Source organism: Triturus cristatus, chromosome 5_2 (genome assembly GCF_964204655.1).
Source record: "Triturus cristatus chromosome 5_2, aTriCri1.1, whole genome shotgun sequence".
NCBI lineage: Eukaryota > Metazoa > Chordata > Amphibia > Caudata > Salamandridae > Triturus > Triturus cristatus.
The window spans coordinates 762,407,806-762,431,728 of NC_140588.1; the positions used below are offsets into that span (position 1 = coordinate 762,407,806).

General features: G+C 47.0%; 1 protein-coding gene across 3 annotated transcripts in view; it reads right to left on the minus strand.

Moving 5' to 3' along the window:
• Positions 1-19,091, minus strand: part of LOC146829237 (sodium- and chloride-dependent neutral and basic amino acid transporter B(0+)-like) — a 561,372-nt gene extending 542,281 nt beyond the window's left edge. The window contains exon 1 of one of the 3 annotated variants that reach the window (XM_085607862.1): positions 18,928-19,091. In XM_085607862.1, the coding sequence (XP_085463988.1) occupies positions 18,928-18,996 (69 nt within the window). In that variant the 5' untranslated portion in view covers positions 18,997-19,091. The remainder of the gene's footprint in view (positions 1-18,927) is intronic. The other 2 variants (XM_085607864.1, XM_085607865.1) reach the window with 2 other exon arrangements.
• Positions 19,092-23,923: the final 4,832 nt, after the last annotated feature.

A 23,923-nucleotide genomic window follows, 5' to 3' on the forward strand; every position in this document is an offset into this window, starting at 1 on the left:
GGAACCAGGTTGGAGTTTCTGCTTCAGCTCGACATTCTGTGATTCTGGTCAAATCACTTAGTCTCCCCATGTCTACAACCAAAATGAATTTGTTCTTGTGTGATGTAACCAATGCTCATGTAAAGCACTCCAATACCTGACAAGTCTGCACTATATAACACTGCAAAAACACAAAATAATAAGTGTTTTGCAGACTTCTGTCATTGGGCTATATGTGGGCTACATCTGGGTGATTTTTGGTTACATTTGGGCTCTTTTGTCTCCGGTGGCCATCTTGGGAGATTTATTTGTTATGAAGTTTCCTAATTTCCTCATGTACTGCAGTCTCATCAGTAGGAAATGCTTTCAGTTTTTTACTTTGATTACATCATGAAGGTATTCAGATATGTCACTCATTTGCCATAAATTCTGAATGTTAGCACTCTAGTTGCTCATTAGATCACTGTAGTAAAACTACTGTTCACCATGGAAGTCTGCTCCTGGTATTAAAAGTGCATGTTTCAGTCTGCATGTCAGAATGTTTTAATGAAATAGAAGAGGATTTGAAAAGTCACTAAAAATGTGCCCTCATTTTCTTTCTTCAGCATTAATCATAATTTCTATGGCAAAATGAACCCCCTCATTGTGTTCCTTTTTAAATTAAATGTTTTAAGTGTTACCAGTTTATTCCAATCAAGATGGCTTCAGGTGTGCCATACTTTTGTCATAATGAAGACAGTAAGCGCTCTAGTTGTTTTTAAGAACACTCTGGGACATTCTGTCATTGGGCTATACTTGGGCTACATCTGGGTGATATTTGGGCTACATTTGGGCTCTTTTGTCTCTGGTGGCCATCTTGGGAGACTTATTTGTTATGAAGTTTCCTAATTTCCTCATTTACTGCAGTCTCCTCAGTAGGAAATACTTTTAGTTTTTTATTTGATTCCATCAAGAAGGCATTCAGATGTGTCACACATTTGCCATAAATTCAGAATGTTAGCACTCTTTTTGCTCATTAGATCACTGTAGTAAAGCTACTGCTCACCAGGGAAAACTGCTGCTGGTATTGAAAGTGCATGTTTCAGTCTGCATGTCAGAATTTTTTAATGAAATAGAAGAGGATTTGAGAAGTCACTCAAAATGTGCCCTCATTTTCTTTCTTCAGCATTAATCATAATTTCTATGGCAAAATGAACCCCCTCATTGTGTTCCTTTTTAAATTAAATGTTTTAAGTGTTACCAGTTTATTCCAATCAAGATGGCTTCAGGTGTGCCATACTTTTGTCATAATGAAGACAGTAAGCGCTCTAGTTGTTTTTAAGAACACTCTGGGACATTCTGTCATTGGGCTATACTTGGGCTACATCTGGGTGATATTTGGGCTACATTTGGGCTCTTTTGTCTCTGGTGGCCATCTTGGGAGACTTATTTGTTATGAAGTTTCCTAATTTCCTCATTTACTGCAGTCTCCTCAGTAGGAAATACTTTCAGTTTTTTATTTGATTCCATCAAGAAGGCATTCAGATGTGTCACACATTTGCCATAAATTCAGAATGTTAGCACTCTTTTTGCTCATTAGATCACTGTAGTAAAGCTACTGCTCACCAGGGAAAACTGCTGCTGGTATTGAAAGTGCATGTTTCAGTCTGCATGTCAGAATTTTTTAATGAAATAGAAGAGGATTTGAGAAGTCACTCAAAATGTGCCCTAATTTTTCTTTCTGCAGCACTAATCATACTTTTGATGGAAAAATGAACCCCCTCATTTTGTTCCTTTTTAAATTAAATGTTTTAAGAGTTACCACTTTAATCCAAGCAAGATGGCTTCAGGTGTGCCATACGTTTATCATAAGTAGGACTGTTAGCGCTCTAGTTGTTCTTTGGAACACTCTGGGAAGCTGCAGTAGAACACAAAGGAATCAACTGACAGTCTCTGCCCTTGTTGGATGTACATGTTTTACTGAGAATGTCAGACTTCATTCTCACATGACTGAGAAAGATAATGTGAATTTACAGAAAATAAGCTCACAGTTTAGCTTATAGATCACCTTCCAAACCTCTGTGGGAAAAGCATGAGAAAATATTTTTCTCTCAATCATGATATCCCAGCAGAAGGGTTTTCACATGGTGAAATCACCTTAGAACATACCACAATTCCTAAAATGAGTATGGTACCATCAACAAGTGATTTATAATGTAACTAAAGTCTTAAAACCTTCTATTAACTGCAATGCTTTTTAATGAGGTGCTATCATGTATATTGGTCCCAAGATGGCTGCCAACACGTCTTGGATGAAGTGCTGACATCCAATCAGATCTCAGGATGAGATGTGTGGTTAGGCTCCGCCCACATATATATATGATTTTACTCTTGATTTTCTCAGGAACTACTGAACAGATTGACACCAGACCTGCAAAAGGCACATCTCTGAGCTGAGGACTACCTCTCTGCCAAATTTCAAGTAATTCTGTTCAGCCGTTCGGGCTGTACCTTGGACTAAAGGTCCCTATGGAAAATTGCATGGGGAAAACGCGTTTTGCGACCCCCCTTTTTTCTCAGCCCCCGCTTGACGAATCCCCCCGAGACTTTCAGGGTAGGAGCGGAGCGCCCCACCTATTTTGAAAATTTCGCGAGGATTCGTCAACCGGCTCCAAAGTTATTCCAAATAGAATGTTGCGGATTTCCTATGGAAACACGGTCCTAACTATAACTATCTACTGGCGACCGCCAGTAGATAATATTTATACATATATATATATCTCAACAAACACTTCCTCTCACAGTAGGGAAGCCGACGCCGTGTTTTTGTGCAAATTTTCTTAATTTGGCAGATGAAGCGTTAAACACGTTTCACCTGCCCTGCAGGCTTGCTCACCAACAGTTTGCATAAAGTTTTAGACACCATTTTAAACATTTTGTGAATACGTGTCACGTGAAAAACTAACAAATAATAAAAAGTGAAAACAGACTTGTAGTTGAATCGCATCATGTCAGTGCAAGCAATTCAATGCATAAATTACATATAATCATCCAATACTAATACATTAAAACAGTCCATCGCATTAAAATCATTTAAAATGCTTCACGTAATGACTGTTAAACTTAATCCACAGTTTAGTAAAAATGAATTAATTGGGTTTGAACCCTGGTCTGTTAAGGACAACATAAACTCCTCGTTACTGATACACCCCAGTGGGCTATTCTGCTACGAACTTATTATAGCTGTACTATCGTAGTAATACTACAGTATCAAGGTTCCTTAAATCCAGCACAAGTGTGCAAAATTAACACTATTCTATGCCCATGAGCGAATATGCCGTGGGTACATTTTACTCCACTGAACTGGTCTGTTTAAAGTGCTCGTGCTATAATTAAAATATCAACTAAAAAATGTAAAAAAAGATTTGTTGTATGTTAAAATTAGGATTGGGAGTACAGCGATGTAACGTTTATAAATGTGTGTAGAAATCTTCCTCAATGTTGAGTCCCTCAGGGATCTTGGTGTTGAGTCGGGTGATATAGTTCGATTCTAATCTTCTCAGTTTCTTGACTCGATCACCCCCCCTTTTGCTCATTTGGACTGCATCGATTACAAAGTACTCAAGTCCCTTTGTATATTTGCCATGATGCTGATCGAAGTGTCTTGCCACGGGGTATGTTTTGTCCCCATTTTTGATGGCTCTTAGGTGTTGGAGGATTCGCTTATGCACAGGAAGGATCATGCTGCCCATGTACCGCAGGCCACACGGGCATCGCAGCACGTACACAGCAAAATCGGTCCTGCATTCAGGCATTTTAAATGATTTTAATGCGATGGACTGTTTTAATGTATTACTATAGGATGATTATATGTAATTTATGCATTGAATTGCTTGCACTGACATGATGCGATTGAACTACGAGTCTGTATTCACTTTTTATTATTTGGTAGTTTCTCACGTGACACGTATTCACAAAATGTTTAAAATGGTGTCTAAAACTTTATGCAAACTGTTAGTGAGCAAGCCTGCAGGGCAGGCGAAATGCGTTTAACGTTTTAGCTGACAAATAAAGAAAATTTGCGCAAAGACACGGCGTCGGCTTTCCTATTGTGAGAGGAAGTGTTTGTTATGATTATTATCGGACCGTGCTTGGGAGGTCCGTTCTGCCGACGCGCCCTCTGCTTTGGAGGTGGTGGGTATACCGAAGCAACCGGAGGAGCAATATATATATATATGTGTATATATATATATATATATATATATATATATATATATATATATATATATATATATATATATATTCACTGAAAAAACCATAGGTTTCACACATGTTATAGTTAGCGGAAATTTTACTGATAAAAAACCAGTGAAATTCCCCCGTTATAGTTAGTGCAGGCAACTATAACTCACGCGACCGCAATCCTCTGCTGATGCTAATACTGTATTTAGACACTTATTTGCCCATGTCTTCTTCCATACATTTTTAGCTATACATATATAACAAATATTTTTTTTTCATAAAAACACATATGTCATCAGCAGAAGATTGCGGTCGCGTGAGTTATAGTTGCCTGCACTAACTATAACGGGGGAATTTCACTGGTTTTTTATCAGTAAAATTTCCGCTAACTATAACATGTGTGAAACCAATGGTTTTTTCAGTGAATTTGCAAGGTTTTTTAAATGCTAATTCCTAACTATAACGTGTGTGAAACCTATGGTTTTTTCAGTGAATTTGTACGGTTTTTTAAATGCTAAGTTACTTTACGCCATTCGTGGCGTGCGCGCCCACTTAACGCAGTTCGTTCCGTGCGCGCACGGTGCGCTTTGCGCACCGTGCGCGCACAGTAAGCACGCGGTGCGCGCCGCGTGCCCACGTTACGCTAGATGGGCCATGTACGCACGATGCGCTTCGCGCACCGTGCGCACATGGAGGACATATGATGCACTTCGTTTTGAAAGGTAATATTTTAATTTTTCGTAATTTTTATAAGCCATGCACAAATGGTGCCCTTCGGGCACCATTTGCACACGGGGTGGAGAGAGTGTGGATAATTTTTTCTTTTATTATTTTTTTTTAAAATATTATAGTTTATCACACCGCGTATAATCCATGCACAATTGGTGGCCTTCGGCCACAAATTGCATACGGGGTGGGGAGAGTGTGGATAGTTTTTTTTTTTTTATAATTTTTTACCGTACGCGTACGGTAAGCGTAATCGGCGAAATTAGCGAAAAAATAAAAATTACATTTTTGCCCTTGGGGGATCTTTGGGGACTCCCTCAACATGGCTATGTGTGTGAGAGCTGTCTAAACAGCCCCTTTACATGTTTTTGGGCTTTATTTTAAAACCTAACTCTCAGTGCGAGAGAGAAAATGGCGGCCACTGCTTCCTGGTTTCGGCCGATTCGAATGTTTACTAAGATCTAAGAGCCAATCAGAATCGCGCTCGCGCACGCCACCGTACGCGTACGGTAAGCGTACCGTAAGCGCACCGTAAGCTGGCTCAGATATATATATTGATTTCAAGGCTATTTTCTCAGAATCTACTGAACAGATTTACACCAAACCTACAAAAGGCACTTCCTTGACCTGAGGACTACCTCTCTGCCAAATTTCTAGTAATTCTGTTCAGCCGTTCGGGCTGTATCCCTGTCTAAACGTCCTATGGAAAAATGCATGGGAAAAACGCGTTTTGGGAACCCCCTTTTATCTCAGCCCCCGCTTGACGAATCCCCCCGAGACTTTCAGGGTAGGAGCGGAGCGTAGCGCCCCACCTATTTTGAAAAATTCGCGAGGATTCGTCGACCGGCGCCAAAGTTATTCAAAATAGAATGTTGCGGATTTCCTATGGAAACGTGGTCCTAACTATAACTACCTACTGGCGACCGCCAGTAGGTAATATATATATATATATATATATATATATATATATATATATATATATATATATATATATATATATATATATATATATATATATATATATATACATACATATGCAAACCAAGGGTAACCTATTTGAGACGCACTCGAGCTGAGATGAAAGGTTACCAGCCTTTAATGAAAGGTATGGACACAGTTCAACATGCCAACAGTTTAAAACAGCCTTATGTAGCCTGACGCGTTTTGAGAGTTTTCTCTTCTTCAGAGGCGAGATAAGGTGCGTGCTACGGCAAACGCTGACATCTCTTTAATTTATGCATTATGACACGCCCCCACTGGGGCTGCTCCAATGAGACAGTGTGCAAGGATTCTGGGAGTTGCAGTGTTCGTAATCCCTCCATTTAAATATGCGCACTCATTACTGTTCGTGACAATGCAGGCCCAAGGGGTCATATGAAGTAGCATTTCAGGCTGCCCTCTGCGCCAGTGGGTTACTAGCAACAACCATCAAGTGGTTCTTCGAGCGTTGTTTAACCCTAGCCCCAAATGACAAGAATTCCATGTCCTTTAAGCGTTCTGGAGGAAAAAAAATAAGAATAATTCGAGAGGCTTTTAGGCGTAGACCTTTTAAGTACTACTGATTACCCCTAAATTAAGATTTTTTTTCTTTCAAAATCAGAGAAAATAGGCACTCTAGCTGAAGTTGCTGCTGGAACAGGCGGGCTTGGAAACCGAGATATGCCCTGGCTAAGGGGTATGTCGTGCAGAATGCATTGCAGAAAGAGCCCACGGTGTCCAAACGAGCGACCTGGTTGCCCTTTGGAACGGAAAGGGAGACGGGATATGGATAGTTTATCCGTGCCAGATCTCGGAGGGCACCAGAGTGCTTTGGCATCTGCGTGTGATTAACGAGCAGCCAGTGGTATTTTTTCGATCAAAAGCGTCCCTTCCAGTCTCCCTCCTTTGTTAAAGCCCTGCAAAATAGCCTTGGTAAGATAGGGGCTCCCTCTGGGTTCACAAAAGAAGAAAGATATATAGTTAAGGTTATGTTCAAAATACATCCGACGTTGTCTGCTTCTGCTGCGACAACACAATATTGTTTGGATTGGCTGGCCTGCACAAAGGGGGTCCATATATACACCTTCCGGCTAGCATATGGGGTTCAGATATATAAATAGATTTTATGAGCAATCCAAAAGAAAATGAAGCTTGTGGATTACATTTTGACTGCTGTAGAGGAATAAATAACAGCCCAATCGTTTTTCCTTAACAAGCAGGAAACTGAAAGCAATTTCAAAGCCAAGCAAAGTAAGAACATCAAAGCGGCCGCGAAAGTGATCGCAAGCGCGGCCAGCGCTGGGCTTAATGAGCATGACGAGGAAAGTCATATGGTGCCTCTGCTCATAAGCGCGCGCCCGCCCTCATGCACTCACTCTCTTGGCTGTCCATGGTAGCATTTTTTTTTAAGCCCTTACTAAAAGTCTTGCCAGACCAGAGCATGCGCTAGGTCAGGCAAGACCTAAAAACACAGTAATACTTAGTGTCTGCCCTGTTTGTTTCCTCCTCTCTAAACGGCTAAGTTTTGAAAATGTTGCAAAGATCATAGTGCAGCTGTGCACAGAAGTAATGTCCGGTTACTTACCGGTAGTTTTCATTACTCCGAGTCGTAGCCCTCCCCGTCCCAGTCCTAACTACATGAGCATAGCTCCTCCCACCAGAAACTCCTAAGCAACTAAAAACCCATCCCTTCCCTCCAGGCCACACCCACACCCTGAGGCATATAGCCACCAAGCACAAGAAGCCGAACAGGGAGGGTGGGATGGGAACCTGGACTGGGACGGGGAGGGCTACGACTCAGAGTAATTAATATTACCGGTAAGTAACCGGACATTACTTCCTCGTCAGCCCTCCCCGTCCCAGTCCTAACTACATGAGCAGATACCAAAGCAAGAATCGGCTTCACTCAGTAGCAAAAACAGACTTAATCAGCACCAGCAGAAAGTCACACAACGGGAGCAGAACTCAGCACCACGTCCCCAAACCAAGGAGACACAGCCCCACTCATCACCCAACGATTATGGGACATAAAAGTGAGAGGAGAACACCAAGCAGCATCCATGCAGAACACGGCCATGGAAGCCCCCCCGGAAGCAAGCCCAGGATGCAGCCACCCCTGATTCAATCCACCTTGAACCGACCCAGGCACCAACACACCACAAGCTCAAACGCAGGCCCCACAGCCAACTCAGTCGCTGACTGAGAGCAGCCCCAGAAGGCATTAGACCTTGACCAGCCAGCCCAAAGGACACAAAAGGGAAACCACCCTACGAAAAGGCACAGCATGAAGGAAAAATACCTCCAGAGACCGCACAACGGCCAAACAGAGCAGCCGCACCTAAACCCCAGAAAGAGGAGCAGGACAGAAAACAGGCAAAACCAGAACGTTCGAGCTGCAGAAGCCCAAAAGGAGCCCACTACCAGGGCCCAAACCAAAGGAGAACCCAACAAGGAGCAAAGGAACGAAAGACCGGTAACAGGAGGTAACAACTCCACAACCACCAGGACACCAAGGGGACCACCGGCTCAAAGTCCGAACCCCGAAAGACCCACACAGCCGCCCACAGAGCTCTTAGGGAGGACACAGCCCGACCCAAGTCGAAGCCAACCTCCAAGAAATCCAAGACACACACAGGAATCCAATGCAGACCCACCCCGTGTCGTACAGGAATCCAGGAAAGAAACCAATGACTGGCATAGGACATGAGAGGTGAAGGGCACCCGGACTGCTGAATAAACTCAGCCACAGAAGGAGAACACCCCAAAGCCACGAGGTTCAGCCAAACCACAGCCTCCCTGCAAGCCGCAGGCGGACCAGGCACCCCTGAGACAGAGGGGGAAACAACAAGGGAACACCAGCAATCTCCAGCAAGGCCCCACCGCCACCCTCAACAACAGAGGGAACCAAGGCCTCCCAGACGAAACCAGAGCCACCAGGACAAACAAGGCCCGACCCAGTCCGACCTGCAGCAGGACCCGCGGAATCAGAGCAACCGGGGGAGAAGTGCACAGCAGGCCCCCTCCTACCGGAAGGACAGGACAACCACCCTCCAGACAGTGTCAGACCGAACCAGAGAACAAACCTCACCCCAAGGTGATCCTCGGAGACGGCAATAGGTCCATCTCTGGGACCCTGAACCAGGCCATCAGGCCACCAACCACCACCTGTGTCAAGCACAACTCGGACAGGGAGGGAAACACCCCACGCAGGCGAGCTGCCACCGAGAACCACACCCCCGGCAGACGTAAAGCCCTAAGGGACAACAAGTAAGAATCCGCCCACCGGCAGAACAGCAAAGCCAACAAGGCAAAGAAAGCCATCCACGCACTCCAACGGCAGATGACATAACACACCACCACCGCACATTCTGACCGCACCATCACAAACCTCTGGAGGACCCAAGGCGGAAAAGAGTCCAGGCCAACTGAACCGCCTTCAACTCCCTTCAATTCTAAGACAGTCTCAGGACCAACCGCTCCCGGGACACAAAGGGCGAGCACTGCAAGAGGCCCTGAACCACCAGCCATCAGGACAACCCCTGGCCAATGGTCACACCCCCAGAAACAACAGCTCACAATCCAGAGATGCCAGATCCCAAAGCCCCAGGGCATGATACACCGGGGGAACAAGTGCAAACGGGCCAAAGGATCAATCTCAACAGCAGCAGACATTAGCTCCTGAATACAGAGCAGCCGGTGAGCAGTGGAAGACTGAGCCCCCAACAACCACCACAGGTCGCGCAACAGAGTCAGTCCGTTGGCCACCGACAGGAACACCTCTCCCACAGTGGCGTTGAAAACCCCCCAACAAACAGTAGTTCTTGAGTGGTGCAAAGATTGGAATCCTCCTAGTTTAGAATCCACTCAAACTGACGAAGGAGTCAGCAAACACCCAGTGAAAGGGCCTGAGCCGGAAGGAAAGAACCAACCGCTCAAGGAAGGGAACACCTGGATCCCCTGAGCAAGCGACAAAACCACCAAGGGTGATAAAACATCAGTAAACACCCTAGGAGATGCAAACAGTTCAAAAGGCAATACCAAAAACCGGTAATGAATAACTCCCACACCGAAATGTAGGAACCACCGTGAAGCCGCGTATACCAGCACATGAAAGTAGGCATCCAGGAAAACCAGAGAAGCCAGGAACCCCCCCCCCCCACACCAACATGAAGGGAAGAAACAACTGGAGAGACACAATCATGAAGGACCGATGAGGGAGACACAAGTTTACAGCCATCATAACCAGGACAGGACGGTATTCCCCATATGGCCTCCGGAACAGAAACAGGATCGAGTAACCCCCCCGACCCTGCTGACTCACAGGCACCCCCAAGGCAGCCCCATCGGAAACTAAGTCCCGAACTCAGCGCAATAGAGCCCAACACACTGTCTGAGACCTGGGAAAAGGGGCAGCACAGAACACATCCAGTAGCCCCGTCTGACAAGGAGGGACTAGAAGAAGAGGAAGCACCCCATTGACCCAGGGACATGAGGAAGGAAGGGACACCCCGGCCCGTTCCACACCACGAAAGGGCTGGGCCACCAATCTGGAATGAAAAGCCGCCTAAAAGCCCGCTTACAACCTGCAAATGTCCCATACCGAGAAACTGGACCGAAGCCAACAAATTTTTGTCCTCAGCCGTCATACCAAACAAGGCCTCCAACGAATCCCCAAACAGTGTAGATCCCGCAAATGGAAGCTCCATCACGGTAGCCCTACGAGCAGCACCGCCTTCCAAGGCCAAAGACACAACAGCCGTGGAGCAGCCACAGAGGTCCCAGCTGCTGCCGCCGCCGTACTAAGGGAATCGAAGGACAAATCTGCCAGGAAACGCAACTGCAGTCCGAACACGGAAAAAGATTCTGAGAGATCCACATCCAGCAAGAACTGCATAGAAATACCCTGACAGTCATACAGCAGCGACTGAACCCGAAACCTGGGGCAAGTTGCAGACCGAACTGCAAGTCCAGAGGCAGCAAAAGCCCGCTTCAAGGCCCCTTCAATCCGCATGACCACAGTATAAGTAGGAACCACATCCACGGACACCACCAGGCTCTGAGATGCCACCCCAGTCAGCGGGGATCTACCAACACCACATCCAGGAAACCACAGTGAACTATTGTAAAGGATTCCCCACTGTCAGAAACTGAGGAAAGGCATGTCTGACAACATCCTTCCACTCCCCCTCTAGCACATTACTCACAGAGTTTAGGAATAGGGAGGCCTACAAGCCCAATCAACTGGTGATTGGCGAAAAAGTCTACTGACAGTCCACCCACCAAGAGCCCAAGGAAACCCCAAAGAGTCCCGAACACGTAGCAGAACATCGTGAAAGTCCGCCCCCTGGTCTCAGCCGAAACAAAGTCCGGACCTAAGTCAGCAGAGGCATCCTGCACATGCACTAGGGAAGGAGCAGCAGAAGACCCAGCGACCACCACGTTCTCCATGCAGCAGAGCCCACTTACGCCAAACCCCTCTACTGCACAATGTGAACAGAACAGAGAAACCAGTGCCCAACAAATTACCCCAGAGCAAGCAATGCAAGATCCATATGAGCGAATCAGGGAACGCCAAAACACAACAGGACAGTAGGCCAGCCCACCTGGGACACAAACACAAAAGAAACGACTAAAAAGGCGCCAACCGAAAGGAACCCGAAGGAGACCAGAAGCCCCAGCCACAGGAACCAGCCCATGCAGATCATGACCAGAAAACATTTATAATAATTGTAGCTCAGAAACCACAGCAATAGAAACACCAGGTTTTGAACACATATCCTTTGGAGCGAAAGTCAGAGACCATAAGCACAAGGCCACAGTGACACATTGTCCAGGAAGTACACGTCATAGAAAACTGACTCAAATGACCTGGAAACCCCCCATCAGAGCGCCCCCCCTTGTATTGACAAACAGAAATGCTCATTTGAAAGCACGGGCAGCCCTCACTATGATCGGGCACACATTGCTCCAAACAAACGCGATGCCCTTTAAATCCAGGGACAGGGAGAGACTTGTGGCAGGTTAAAGAGGCCTGGGGTGAAACCAAACAGCAGCCTTGGTATACAGTGCCCCGTCTTTTCTTAAAACACTACGGTATTCAATCATTGACCTCTGTGAAGTGAAGAGCTTATTGGCTCATCTGGGCTTTGAAACCGAGGTCAAGCAAAGACGCAATTGACTGATATGTTAGGCCTCAGACCAACCAACCCTTCCAAAGCACCGGCCCCGGGCTTGTGTCATGAGACACAGACCGCCCCCTATCAATGCAGAAATAGCAGGAAATAAAAGAAAAAAGGGCAATACGGGCTCAAACAAGACGAGCACCTAGCCCCACCAACACACCCCTGAGAAGGAGCCAAACCGCCATGCCTCCGGACGCAGAAAAGCCAGCCACGGCCAACATACTTCCCCTCCCACCCCGGGTGTTCCCGCTAGAGCAGGGAACAAACCCGGAAGAGGGGAGGCCGCAGCAGGGAGTCACCACCCCACACCAGGCAGTCTGGACCCCCCAACCCCATGGTCCCGCTAAAGCAAGGACTCAAATGTACATGCAATGACAGGTACCTTAGGGGATTAAAACGGTCGCCAAGCAGAGCAGACACCCGAAAGGAGGCACAGGTCCAGCACCCCCCCACGACGAAGTTGCCAGGAAGTCATTACGCAGAAAAAAAAACAGGATGTGGGCAGGTGGGTCACATGGCTATATGCCTCAGGGTGTGGGTGTGGCCTGGAGGGAAGGGATGGGTTTTTAGTTGCTTGGGAGTTTCTGGTGGGAGGAGCTATGCTTATGTATTTAGGACTGGGACGGGGAGGGCTGACGGGGAGGTAATGCTGGGCTGTCTGTCAGTTGTGATTACCAGCTGCCGTGGTCCAGCCAGACCCCCCCCCCGCTCCTCTACAATACACCTACATCGAAAGTGAGAATACACGTCTCACACCTACATTATACAGTTAACTAAATGCCAGCATTGAATGGAAGTGCAACTAATGAAGAAGTGACAGGTGCTGTGAGTAGCATTTGTCAGGTCTTTGCGTCACAGGCAGCTGCTGTAGATTAAGTTCAATCTACCTGCACTACAATAAGTGAGCCATACATGGCCGTGCCTGGTAAGACGGACGCCTTTGGACAGGGATCTTACCGAGGCTGAAGATCTATCATTCTGTGACTAGTAGTGGCACTTTTAGCCGTGGTAGACTGGTTGTTAACATTACACGGTAAGTGCTCCTAGGCCTCCTGCATTAGAGACTTTAGGGATTATCCTTGGTTTGTTTAACACTGCTTAATACACTGCATGTACTCACATGCCTTGTTAACATCCAAAAAGGCAAACTTGTCTTTATAAGGATACTATGCATTACACGTTCTGTGCCCAAGTAGAAGAAGACGCGCTAGCTCTGGTAGTACATGTTGAACGCTGTGAGCTCTGCTCCTGACATTTTAATCGTTTTTACAGCTTTTAATCCCTTTTAAAACATTTGAGTGTGATTTACTGTGCATACTTGAAACTCCTCGCCTCACCTGGCCGGTCCTGATCTCCTCCCACGCACGCGCTCATGTGGTCTAGCGACCATGAGGGTGTCAGCTGCTGCACAGCAGGGCTGATTGACGGGGAGGAGCCAGGGGTCACGGGGGCCTATATTCAGCACACCGGAGCGGACGCGCTGTCAGAAGAAGACGCGCTAGCTCTGGTAGTACATGTTGAACGCTGTAAGCTCTGCTCCTGACATTTTAATCGTTTTTACAGCTTTTAATCCCTTTTAAAACATTTGAGTGTGATTTACTGTGCATACTTGAAACTCCTCGCCTCACCTGGCCGGTCCTGATCTCCTCCCACGCACGCGCTCACGTGGTCTAGCGACCGTGAGGGTGTCAGCTGCTGCACAGCAGGGCTGATTGGCGGGGAGGAGCCAGGGGTCATGGGGGCATATATTCAGCACACTGGAGCGGACGCGCAGCGGACGCACGCAGCGGGCGCACCGCTGGCGCGCCAAAGGAGCGCCTAAGGGAAGCCTGTCTGCGCCCGTCCGCGCCCGTCCGCGCCCGTCCGCGCCCGTCCGCGCCCGTCCGTGCCCTGACGGGCCCAGGGGCCAAAATCCCTGTCCAAACACTATCCTACACCAGCTCAGAATTAAGATCCCTTAATCTGGACCACTGCCCCTTGAATAGGGAGACTATTGGTGCTCTCATGAGAGAAGGTCTCCTTATGCCTATGAAGGATAGGACTGTTCGCCCCAGCCCCACTCTGGGCCGGACTCCCCCTGTTACGTCTCATTCATTGAAATTAATGGTCCTGAATACACGCTCTCTTCAAAAGCACGCCATTGAAATCTTCACGTTTCTACAAAATGAGGCCCCAGATATCCTTGCCTTGTCTGAAACTTGGTTAGATGAAGAATCTGGACCCACTATACTGGCTGCGCTCCCAGATGGCTATGACGCCATCTGGCACAACCGTCCGACTGGTAAAAGAGGAGGAGGGGTAGCGTTCCTTTTCAAAAAGTACCTAAGGATAGAGAAAGTATCGGGTGAATCCCTGGTTGGGGCTGATATGCTGACCATTAAGGTCTGCCATCACTCCTCAAGTATCACGATCTCCATGCTCTATCGCCCCCCCAAATGTCCCCCTAATTTTACCAACCTCCTAATTGAATGTATCTCCAATCTCCGCTCACGTTTTCAACACCTCCTAGTAATGGGAGATTTTAACTTTCACTGGGATCAACAACCCAGGGAGAATCAGGCTCGCCAACTAGAAGAGACCCTCACCGATCTTGGTTTCTCCCAACTAATTACAACTCCCACCCATGTGCATGGGCATATTTTAGAACTGGTTTGGTCCACCACCCCCTCTTTAACACTTAAAGAGGTCACCCCCTGTCCTTGGTCGGACCACTCCTGTATCCATCTGACACTTCCTCTTACTAAACACATAATGCCACCCACTGCGGACTGGAAACGCGTGCGCATCTGGTCAAAACTAGATGGCCCGACACTGCTAAGCGCCCTCCGCGATCACACTCCCAAGAAGCTGGTGTCAGCTGACATAGAAAGAGGGGCCATTGCCTTTTCCGACCGACTTTGTGCGGCCATTAATACAGTGGCCCCGGAAAATAAAATAAAAATCTGCAACAAAGATAAAGGTGCCCCGTGGTTTACGGAAGAACTCAGGACTTCCAAACGCGTTTTACGCCATCACGTACGACTATGGCGAAAAAACTATAATCCTCAGGCCCTGGCAGATTATAAAGGAAAACTAGCCTCATATAAAAAAGCGCTGCTGTGTAGAAAGGCAGTCTTCTATGAAAATAGGATATTGTCTGCTTCCAATAAACAAAAAGAAACTTTTAAAATCCTGAAGGAACTTAGTCAAAAACAATCACAGTCCACCCCACCCAGCCAGGAACAATGCAATAATTTGCTCACATATTTCTCAAATAAAATTCAGGATATTCTGATGGAGATTGACAACTCCCCTTGTACACCTTCACCTAACGCAGTGGATGCCTCGCAGGGCACTACTGTGGACACCCTTTCCTCTTTCTTACCCCTCGACATGGATACACTCCGAGGCCTGGCCAAAAAGATAAAATCAGGTTCCCCAGCCGACCCCTGCCCGCCAAGAATCTTTAATCTAGCATTCCCAGAAATTGAGCAGGACATCTTGGCACTCCTTAACTCCTCCCTACGGATAGGGAAGGTTCCATGCTGCTTCAAGGAAGCCAGAATCATCCCCCTTCTTAAAAAACCCGGTGCGGATATCTCTAATATGAAGAATTACCGCCCTATCTCCCAACTCCCCTTCCTCGCAAAAATACCTGAACAGCATGTGCTGCAAAATCTCTCTAGGTTCCTAGAAGATCATCACCTCTTGGGGGACAGGCAAGCCGGCTTTCGTGCTCATCATAGCACCGAATTGGTGATGCTATCTGTCCTTGACGATATCAGACTGACTGCCGACAATAAGAAGCCCTGTGTGCTGGTCCTCCACGACCTGTCGGCAGCGTTCGACATGGTCAAACACGCAACTCTCCTGGAAAGACTACGTTCTATAGGAATTGAGGGATCTGTCTTACAATGGGTCACCTCTTTCCTGACAGATTGCACCCAAAGAATTCAGATGGGTGACTGGGTCTCGGAGAAAGGCCCCATTTCCTGTGGAGCCCCGCAAGGATCCGCACTCTCACCCCTTCTCTTCAATATCTACCTCAGTCCTCTAAGCAAGGCCCCGTCGGCTATGGAGTGCCAGATCTTCAATTATGCAGATGACACTCAGATCATTCTCCATATTGAGAACTCTCCTCAAGCACAATCCCGGGCAAAAGAGATTCTACGCTTTACGGTCAACTGGATGACGGCCAACTCACTTAAAATCAACCCTGACAAAACGAAGTCCTGGCCATGTCGGATGACCACAACCCGTGGAACTCCCTGTACTGGCCCCAGGAGCTGGGCGATGCCCCAGTCCCGATCCCGGTGGTTAAAAGCCTGGGAATCAAAGTGGATGACAAACTTACCCTGGCCAACCAAGTCTCCACGGTTTTTGGCACCTGTGTGGGCCTTCTTCGACTACTCAGGAGGCTCTCCCCATCCTCTCATTCTCCACCATGAGAACTATTGTATCTGCCATCATCTTGGCTCGTCTTGACTATGCCAACTCCCTGTACATTGGACTTCCTGACTTCTTAGTTAGAAGACTCCAGATAGCTATGAATGACGCTGCCAGGCTCATTTTTAAACTACCAAGACATACGCGAGCCTCGGCTCTTCTCCAACGCCTTCACTGGCTCCCTGTAAAACAAAGGGCTAAATTTAAGGGCCTGTGTATCGCCCATAAAGCCATTTATGGCCAAGCCCCCACATACATCAAACAAAGACTCACAAAATACATGCCAAGGCGCTTACTCAGGTCCTCCACTGGGAGTCTGCTACACTGCCCAAGCTTCAAAAACGTCTCCAAAGGAGGGAGGGCCTTCTCCTCCCTCATCCCCACTCTTTGGAACAAGCTACCTAGCCAACTCCGTGCGGAAAACCGCCTTCTCCCTTTCGGAAAACAATTAAAAACCATCTTGTTCATAGAAGCCTGGGCCTAACCGTCAGTGCACTGCTGAGACTCTACGCTACTCTTCTTACGGCGCTTAGAGACCTTTTTGGTATTAAGCGCTTAACAAATCCAAATTAACATAACATAACATAACATACACCTGGCTTAAGTCCATTATGCCTCTGGAAGTGAGTATAATATGGCATAATTCCTCACAACTGCATTAAAGTCCTGCCATCAAGCGTCTTGCATGTTAGTATTTAAAATGTTTCCAGGGTGCTGGTGTTAGAAGAAAGGAAACAGCCAAGTGAAACCATGGAGGCAGCTCAGGAGCGTTGTAGCTGTTTTTTTAAATCAGTTTACTGCATAAATGCATAATCGTAGATATCGCATACAAAAATAAATACAAAAATAAATAATTTGAATCATAATAGATAAAAGATAGTAAAGATTGAATAAACTTTAAAGTCCTTTTTACAGCCTCATATTGCAAGAAATGAGCGAATGTCTGCAATGTATCTGAGTACATGGATATAACTGCTTCATCGCATGTATGTATGATGCCTTAAGTGAAACTCAAGGTGTCTCACATTAGGTAATAAAATGTCACACATAAGCAAACTGCTAACATTTAAATGCTACACATGAACAACCTTAAACTCTAACAGCTGTAATTAATAAATACGTAAATAAATGAATACCTATGTGATAGACAGTTTCCTTCTGCCAAGCAGCGGTTGCCCCACTGTTCAAAAGGAAAAATACAATAAAAATAACATATTAATATTATCATTGTATTTTTCCTATGGAAGGAATGGTTCGGGGGGCAGGGCTGGGCAGCGCTGGGGGAGGAGTGCTTTGCAATCCCTAAGTGCGCAGGACTGCTTGGCTGGCGCTCTTGGGCCGGCCAAGCAGTCCTGCTCACTTGGTATGTTCCCCACCAGGCTGCATTACACAGCCTGGTGAGGAATATGCAAGGCCTCCCTGTCCTCGTCTGAGAGTCGAACCACAGCACTCAGACCAATCACAACGCTGCATTGCAACATTGTGATTGGCCAAGGAGAGCCCGTGTGCCAGGGTGCTCCCTGCTGCTGCTGCCGGCTGGGACTGGAGACCAGAAAATAAAGAGGACGGAGGAGAGGCAGCCGTCCGTCCGTTTCAGGTAAGTCCTATTTTTTTCCGTTTCCCTCCCCCCCCCCCCGGCCCTCCATCCTTAACTGGTACAAGCCGCTACTGATGCCAAGGAATTCCATGAATGTAAGTTATCTCTACTGCAGCTTTAAAGGAAACAAGCACTGGGAAGGACAATAGGTCTGGCATTGTCAGCCATTTTTTGGCTTTACCATTTCTTGTTTTGTTTTTCCATGTTTTTTGCAAAATGTTATTGTTGGGAAAGTTGCCAGGCCGTCATCAATCTAAACAAAATGGATAAAGACAATTTTCTTTTTTAGTTTCAAAAAGCACTCATTGCCATTGAAGTCCCGGGTACCTACAGGAACCTTCTGTGTGTATGATGTGCTCCTTGTCAAAGAGCAAAATGCAGTCTCTCTCATGGAAGTTAGCCAATGTCTAAAGAGGGCTGGCCCATTACTGCATGATGTATGCTGTATGCTGTTGTGAGAAGAATTAAAATGTGGATGACACAATAGCCACCGAATGGATGAAGAGGGCTGGCTGAAAACCTCTATAAGTAAGCATATTGTTCATTCAGATTTTAGTAAAATCAAAAGGTCTAGGCAAACGCCGGACCTAAAAAGAGGGAATAGTAGGAGGAGCCATTCTGCATATTTGTAGCAGGCTTTTCTGGGTCTTGGGTGTAAATTGGAATTTTACAATAAAATAATACCATTTTCATTTAGTTTTACGATTCATAAATATATTTTTCGTTTTAGATCGTCAGTTTAGGAGTTGCAGTCGAGGCTGAAATCAGTAGAAACATTTGATTTCCATTACTTCAATTTATTTTGAAAAGGGTACATACCTTATCTTTGCTGTTGTTTTTTCGACAGCACCTGAGGCAGGCAGGGAGTGAAATGTTCCTCCATCCCATTCTTGAGAGCGACCCGCAGCCTCAAAGGGAGCTGTGACTTGTACCGGGAGCTTTTGCTTCAGACTGCCTCCCCGGATTGTGTTAAACTTGAATACACCTAACCAGGAAGTTCATGTAATTTACCCTTCCCGGACTGCTAATAACAGGCTGCACAGCAAACCAACACCCATTGTGTGGGAACATAGGATGACACACGGCGAGTTCCTCAGTTTAAAAAAAAGAGCTAGTTTGTAACTCTTGGGGGCATATTGTCAAGCCAGGCGATAAAATGATCGCCGCTTTAGCGGTATGCCGCTAAAACGGCGATAATGGGCTTGATAATATGCTCTATGGAATTCCAATTGAAGCCCATGTTAGACGTCCTTCACATCTAACATGGGCTTCAATTGGAATTCCATAGAGCATATTTTCAAGCCCATTATCGCCTGGCGTGATAATATGCCCCCAGATCTTTTATTCCAGTTAGTAAAATGTATTTGCTGATTGTTCATTATTTTGTAATGATTTGTAAAAACAAGACTGTGTATATTTAGTATAGGGCAGGGGAAATATAGACCACAGTTGCAGATTGTGGGGCAGATTTACAAGCCTCTTGCGCCACTTTTGCGTCACTTTTCCCACGTTAAAAGTGACGCAAATGTGGCGCAAGGAGCTTGTAAATCTGCCCCTGTGTTTGCAAACAATCATGTATTTGATTACCTATGCTGCATTTATGCTACCAGACGGCTGCTCAAAACGGTTCGTGTATTACAATATAAATATTACATAAAATAGCCGAGCTATTAATAAAAGTCACGCAGCCGACGGAATCATTCCAATATATTACTGACGGGTAGCAGAAAAGTATTTGAGCTGTGACTCTTAGAGGCCTGAAATAGGTAAGGGCCTCCTTGCATGTGCCCACCTCCGCAGGGGTAAAGGAACAAGTGAGGAGCTGGTACTATTTCTGCACCCACTGAGTTAATGATACCAGGGCCTGGGACATCACGTGCCATTAATGGCAAATTACAGATTGAACCCAGTTAATTTACTAAGCAATGAGGAATTACAGGGGAAATATTAATTCTGCGTCTTATTGTAGGTAATTCCTCATTTTCCATGCTGTGTCAATTGAAGATTTCATCGCCTTTCAATTGGGTGTATGTCCAGTCCACAGCAACTTTGCAGATTTCACAATTCCTGATGAGACCAGGAATTAAGATCCTCTCATTACGAAGGACTGTGGGGGCTTATTTATGAGAGCCCTGCGCCACATTTGCACTACGTAAAGTGGTACATGCTGAATCTAATTTAGGAAGCCAAGCATAAAACGTATGCGTGGCTTGCGTGGCTTTGAGTGGCCTCATAAAACTTGAGTAAGGTGACATAGCTAAAATCCAGCTAAAATCGCTACATCGCCTTACTCTGCATGGGAGGCATTTCATGGGACTTGGGGTGGGTTTATCCACCCAACACTTATGGATTTTGACACTGCCCCATATTTGAAAAGCGCGTACTATAAGGCAGCGTGCCCTTAGGATGCGGCCCCCCAGGATCCCAGCCACACCCTCGTGGCTCCTGGCTGAAGAATTGGTCGCCACGGATGGCGGGAAGCACTTCTGGGGCAAAATGACGTCACTTCCGGCTGGGCCCGGTAATGAGGGGGGGGGGGGCTGGGGGCCTATTTAGGGCACACTGCACTATAATAATAATTGTGTGCTTTTAACATGGTGGTTGGTTTGAGCCACAGTCCCTCAATTTTCTATACAATGGATGTACGTATGTGGTGCGTTTTTAACCTAGTTGCTGATCTTGTGCACTATATTGGGGATACCGTGTTGAGCCCGGGCCTGCTAATGGCACCGATTTGTGTGCTTTTAACATGGTGGTTCGTTTGAGCCCCAGTTCCGCAATTTTCTATACAATGGATGTACGTATGTGGTGCGTTTTTAACCTAGTTGCTGATCTTGTGCACTCTATTGGGGATACCGTGTTGAGCCCGGCCTGCTACTGGCGCGGAATTGTGTGCTTTGAACAAGGTGGTTGGTTTGAGCGGTAGACTAGCGATCTGTTGAAGGCACTTGCTGCTCTTGGCGCCGTTCGCTCACTGTTAAATCCGCAAGTATTCTGGGCGCTACACTACTCTTGGCAGCAGACTCAATACTGTAGGAACACGAAATACAATGAGGTCTCCTGTGAATCTGGGAGGAGTTGCGCGGCTCAACAGAGACGATGAATTCATGGGGCGGAGTTGTGCCGACCGAGGACCGGGAGCCGCACAGGCTGGAGGGGTCCTGCCCAGTTCGGGTAGGGGCAAGCTGGAGGCATCATGCTAGGGCTGGCTGGCCTGGTTTATCATCGTGGTTGGTCCGACTGTTGTGTGGGTGGAGGTGAGTGCGGTAATTGTGGCCCCTTCATGCTGCTGACTCAGGTTTGCTGCCTCCTGGCTGTTTCAGGCCTGCTTCTATTCTTTATCGAAACTAATGCAACCATCGTGCCTCGTGTTCCGGGTGGGCGTGGGGGTCGAGTTGTGTCGGAGGTTGGCTGGGGGCGGTGCCCCCCCCCCCCCCTTCTTTTTCCTGGCTGTCTGGGGCAGAGGGATCAATGTTGTGAGTCGGGAGTATTCGTGTTTTCGTCTTGAGGCCCATTTCGGTGGGTGGTGTATTGTTTGGTCCGCACGGCGCCATGCCTAGCCTGGGCAGTTCACCCAGGTGTTATGAAGCTGATCGTCTTAGCTCATATGAGCAAGCCTGCATCTGTCCAGACAGAGGTGCATCTATATTGTCACTGGGCATATTCACTCAGATCTTTAATTCTTCTCATCAAAAGATTCAAATTCTGGGGATATGAGCGGTAGAATTGACCTATTGATACTGTGTTCATTGTTTTTACCTGGGTTCAAGAAGCCAGGTTGGTGTTTGAGGTGCTTCTCAAAGGGAAACCCGCAAAGTTCTGGGGCACTGGCGGGCATTTTGGTGGCGGCGCTAGTGCGGTGTGCACGGCGACCCCCGGCATTCGCGTAGCGGGAATGTGTGCTAGTTGCGTGGCCTGGTTGCGGGGGTCTGGCCCTCCGGTCCCGGAGTGGGGCAGTTGGCTCTGAGGCTGGGAGCTGAGGGGGATGCGAATGAGGGGCATGGTGTTCGGAGGTTTCCTGGAGGCAATTGCGGCAGTCAGTGTTGGAATGAGAGTGGCGGGAGCAGTTGTCTCCATCTTTTTAGGTCTCGCCTGAGACAGCGCTTTAGCGCTGCTCTGGCGAGACTTATAGTAAGCACTTTTGGAAGTGCAAACGAGTGCTTTCAGGCCGCCAACTACTGTGCATGTGTGCCGGGCGCGCGCACCATTTGGCAGCCTGAAAGCACTCGTCTTTCACTTTCGCCTGTCACACAGCCGATCACTTACATTTCGAGGGCGCTTTGATGTTTTCAGTGAGCCGCGCGGCCACTGAGGACATCAAAGCGCCCGTGAACACCATTTGCCACCCCCACCTCTTCAGCCAACTTACTCGCCATGTCTGCTCTGGATTCTTGTGCCTCTGTTTGTAACTCAGGAGCAGTAACATTGTCGTGGTGTCACTAGGGCTTCAAGTGGATGCTTTTTCAATATTATATACAAGCCACAGTTACTGCTAATTTATCTTATGCAACTAACAACGATTGACAAAGCCAATAGTCCTAACTTGTCTTAGGTATCATGTTACTTGATGTGTGTAGCTGTAAACACGTAGCTACAGCCGCCCACCTAGTGCTTAATTTGTAACAAATAAGTGCTGGTGTTTTAATGAGGCTTTACACTTTATACTTTTTTTTTATTTTGCGTAACACAGAGGACATCAACTGAAATTTAATAGTGGCTTGGCTACAGCCACTTTCCCAGTGCTTAATTTGTAACAGAAGAGGTGCCGGGGCTCTGATTAGGTGGCAACTTTACACAGCATGTTGTTTTGTTTAGCCTGCCTTACACAGAGCACACAAACCGGAAAAATGGGGAGGGGATGTTCTTTAAAGGCCACTACTGCTAACTTACGAGTTTTGAAACCAGGTTTTAATGTCTGAATATGCTTAATAGCCTGTGATTGTGGACAAATTAGTTGATATTTCTATAGACACAAACATAAATATGACCTAAAGTGGAGCTACGTTATTATTTTATTTGTGTGTAGCTGCAAACACGTAGCTACAGCCACCGTCCTAGTGCTTAATTTGTAACAAAGGAAGTGCCGGTGTTTTGATGAGGCAGCAGCTTTACACTGTATATGTCTTTATTTAGTTTGCGTAACACAGAGCATATAAACTAAAATTCAATAGTGTCTTGGCTACAGCCACTTTCCTAGTGCTTAATTTGTAACCAAAGAGGTGCCGGGGCTTTTATCATGTTGAAGCTTTACAGAGCATGTTTGAATGGTTAGCCTGCCTAACACAGAGCACAGAAACCCTACAAATGGGGAGGACATGTTGTTTAAAGGCCAAAACTGCTACATGCCACACACTGATGCACGCCACACACTGCTGCACGCCACACACTGTTGCATGCCGCTGCACACCACACACTGCTGCACGCCACACACTGCTGCACGCCACACACTGCTGCACACCGCACACTGCTGCAACCGTGACACTGCTACATGCCACACACTGCTGCACGCCACACTGCTGCACGCCACACACTGCTGCACGCCACACACTGCTGCACGCCACACACTACTGCATGCCACACACTGCTGCACGCCACACACTGCTGCACGCCACACACTGCTGCACGCCACACACTGCTGCATGCCTCCACACACTGCTGCACGCCACACACTGCTGCACGCCACACACTGCTGCACACCGCACACTGCTGCAACCGTGACACTGCTACATGCCACACACTGATGCACGCCACACACTGCTGCACGACACACACTGCTGCACGACACACACTGCTGCACGCCACACACTACTGCACG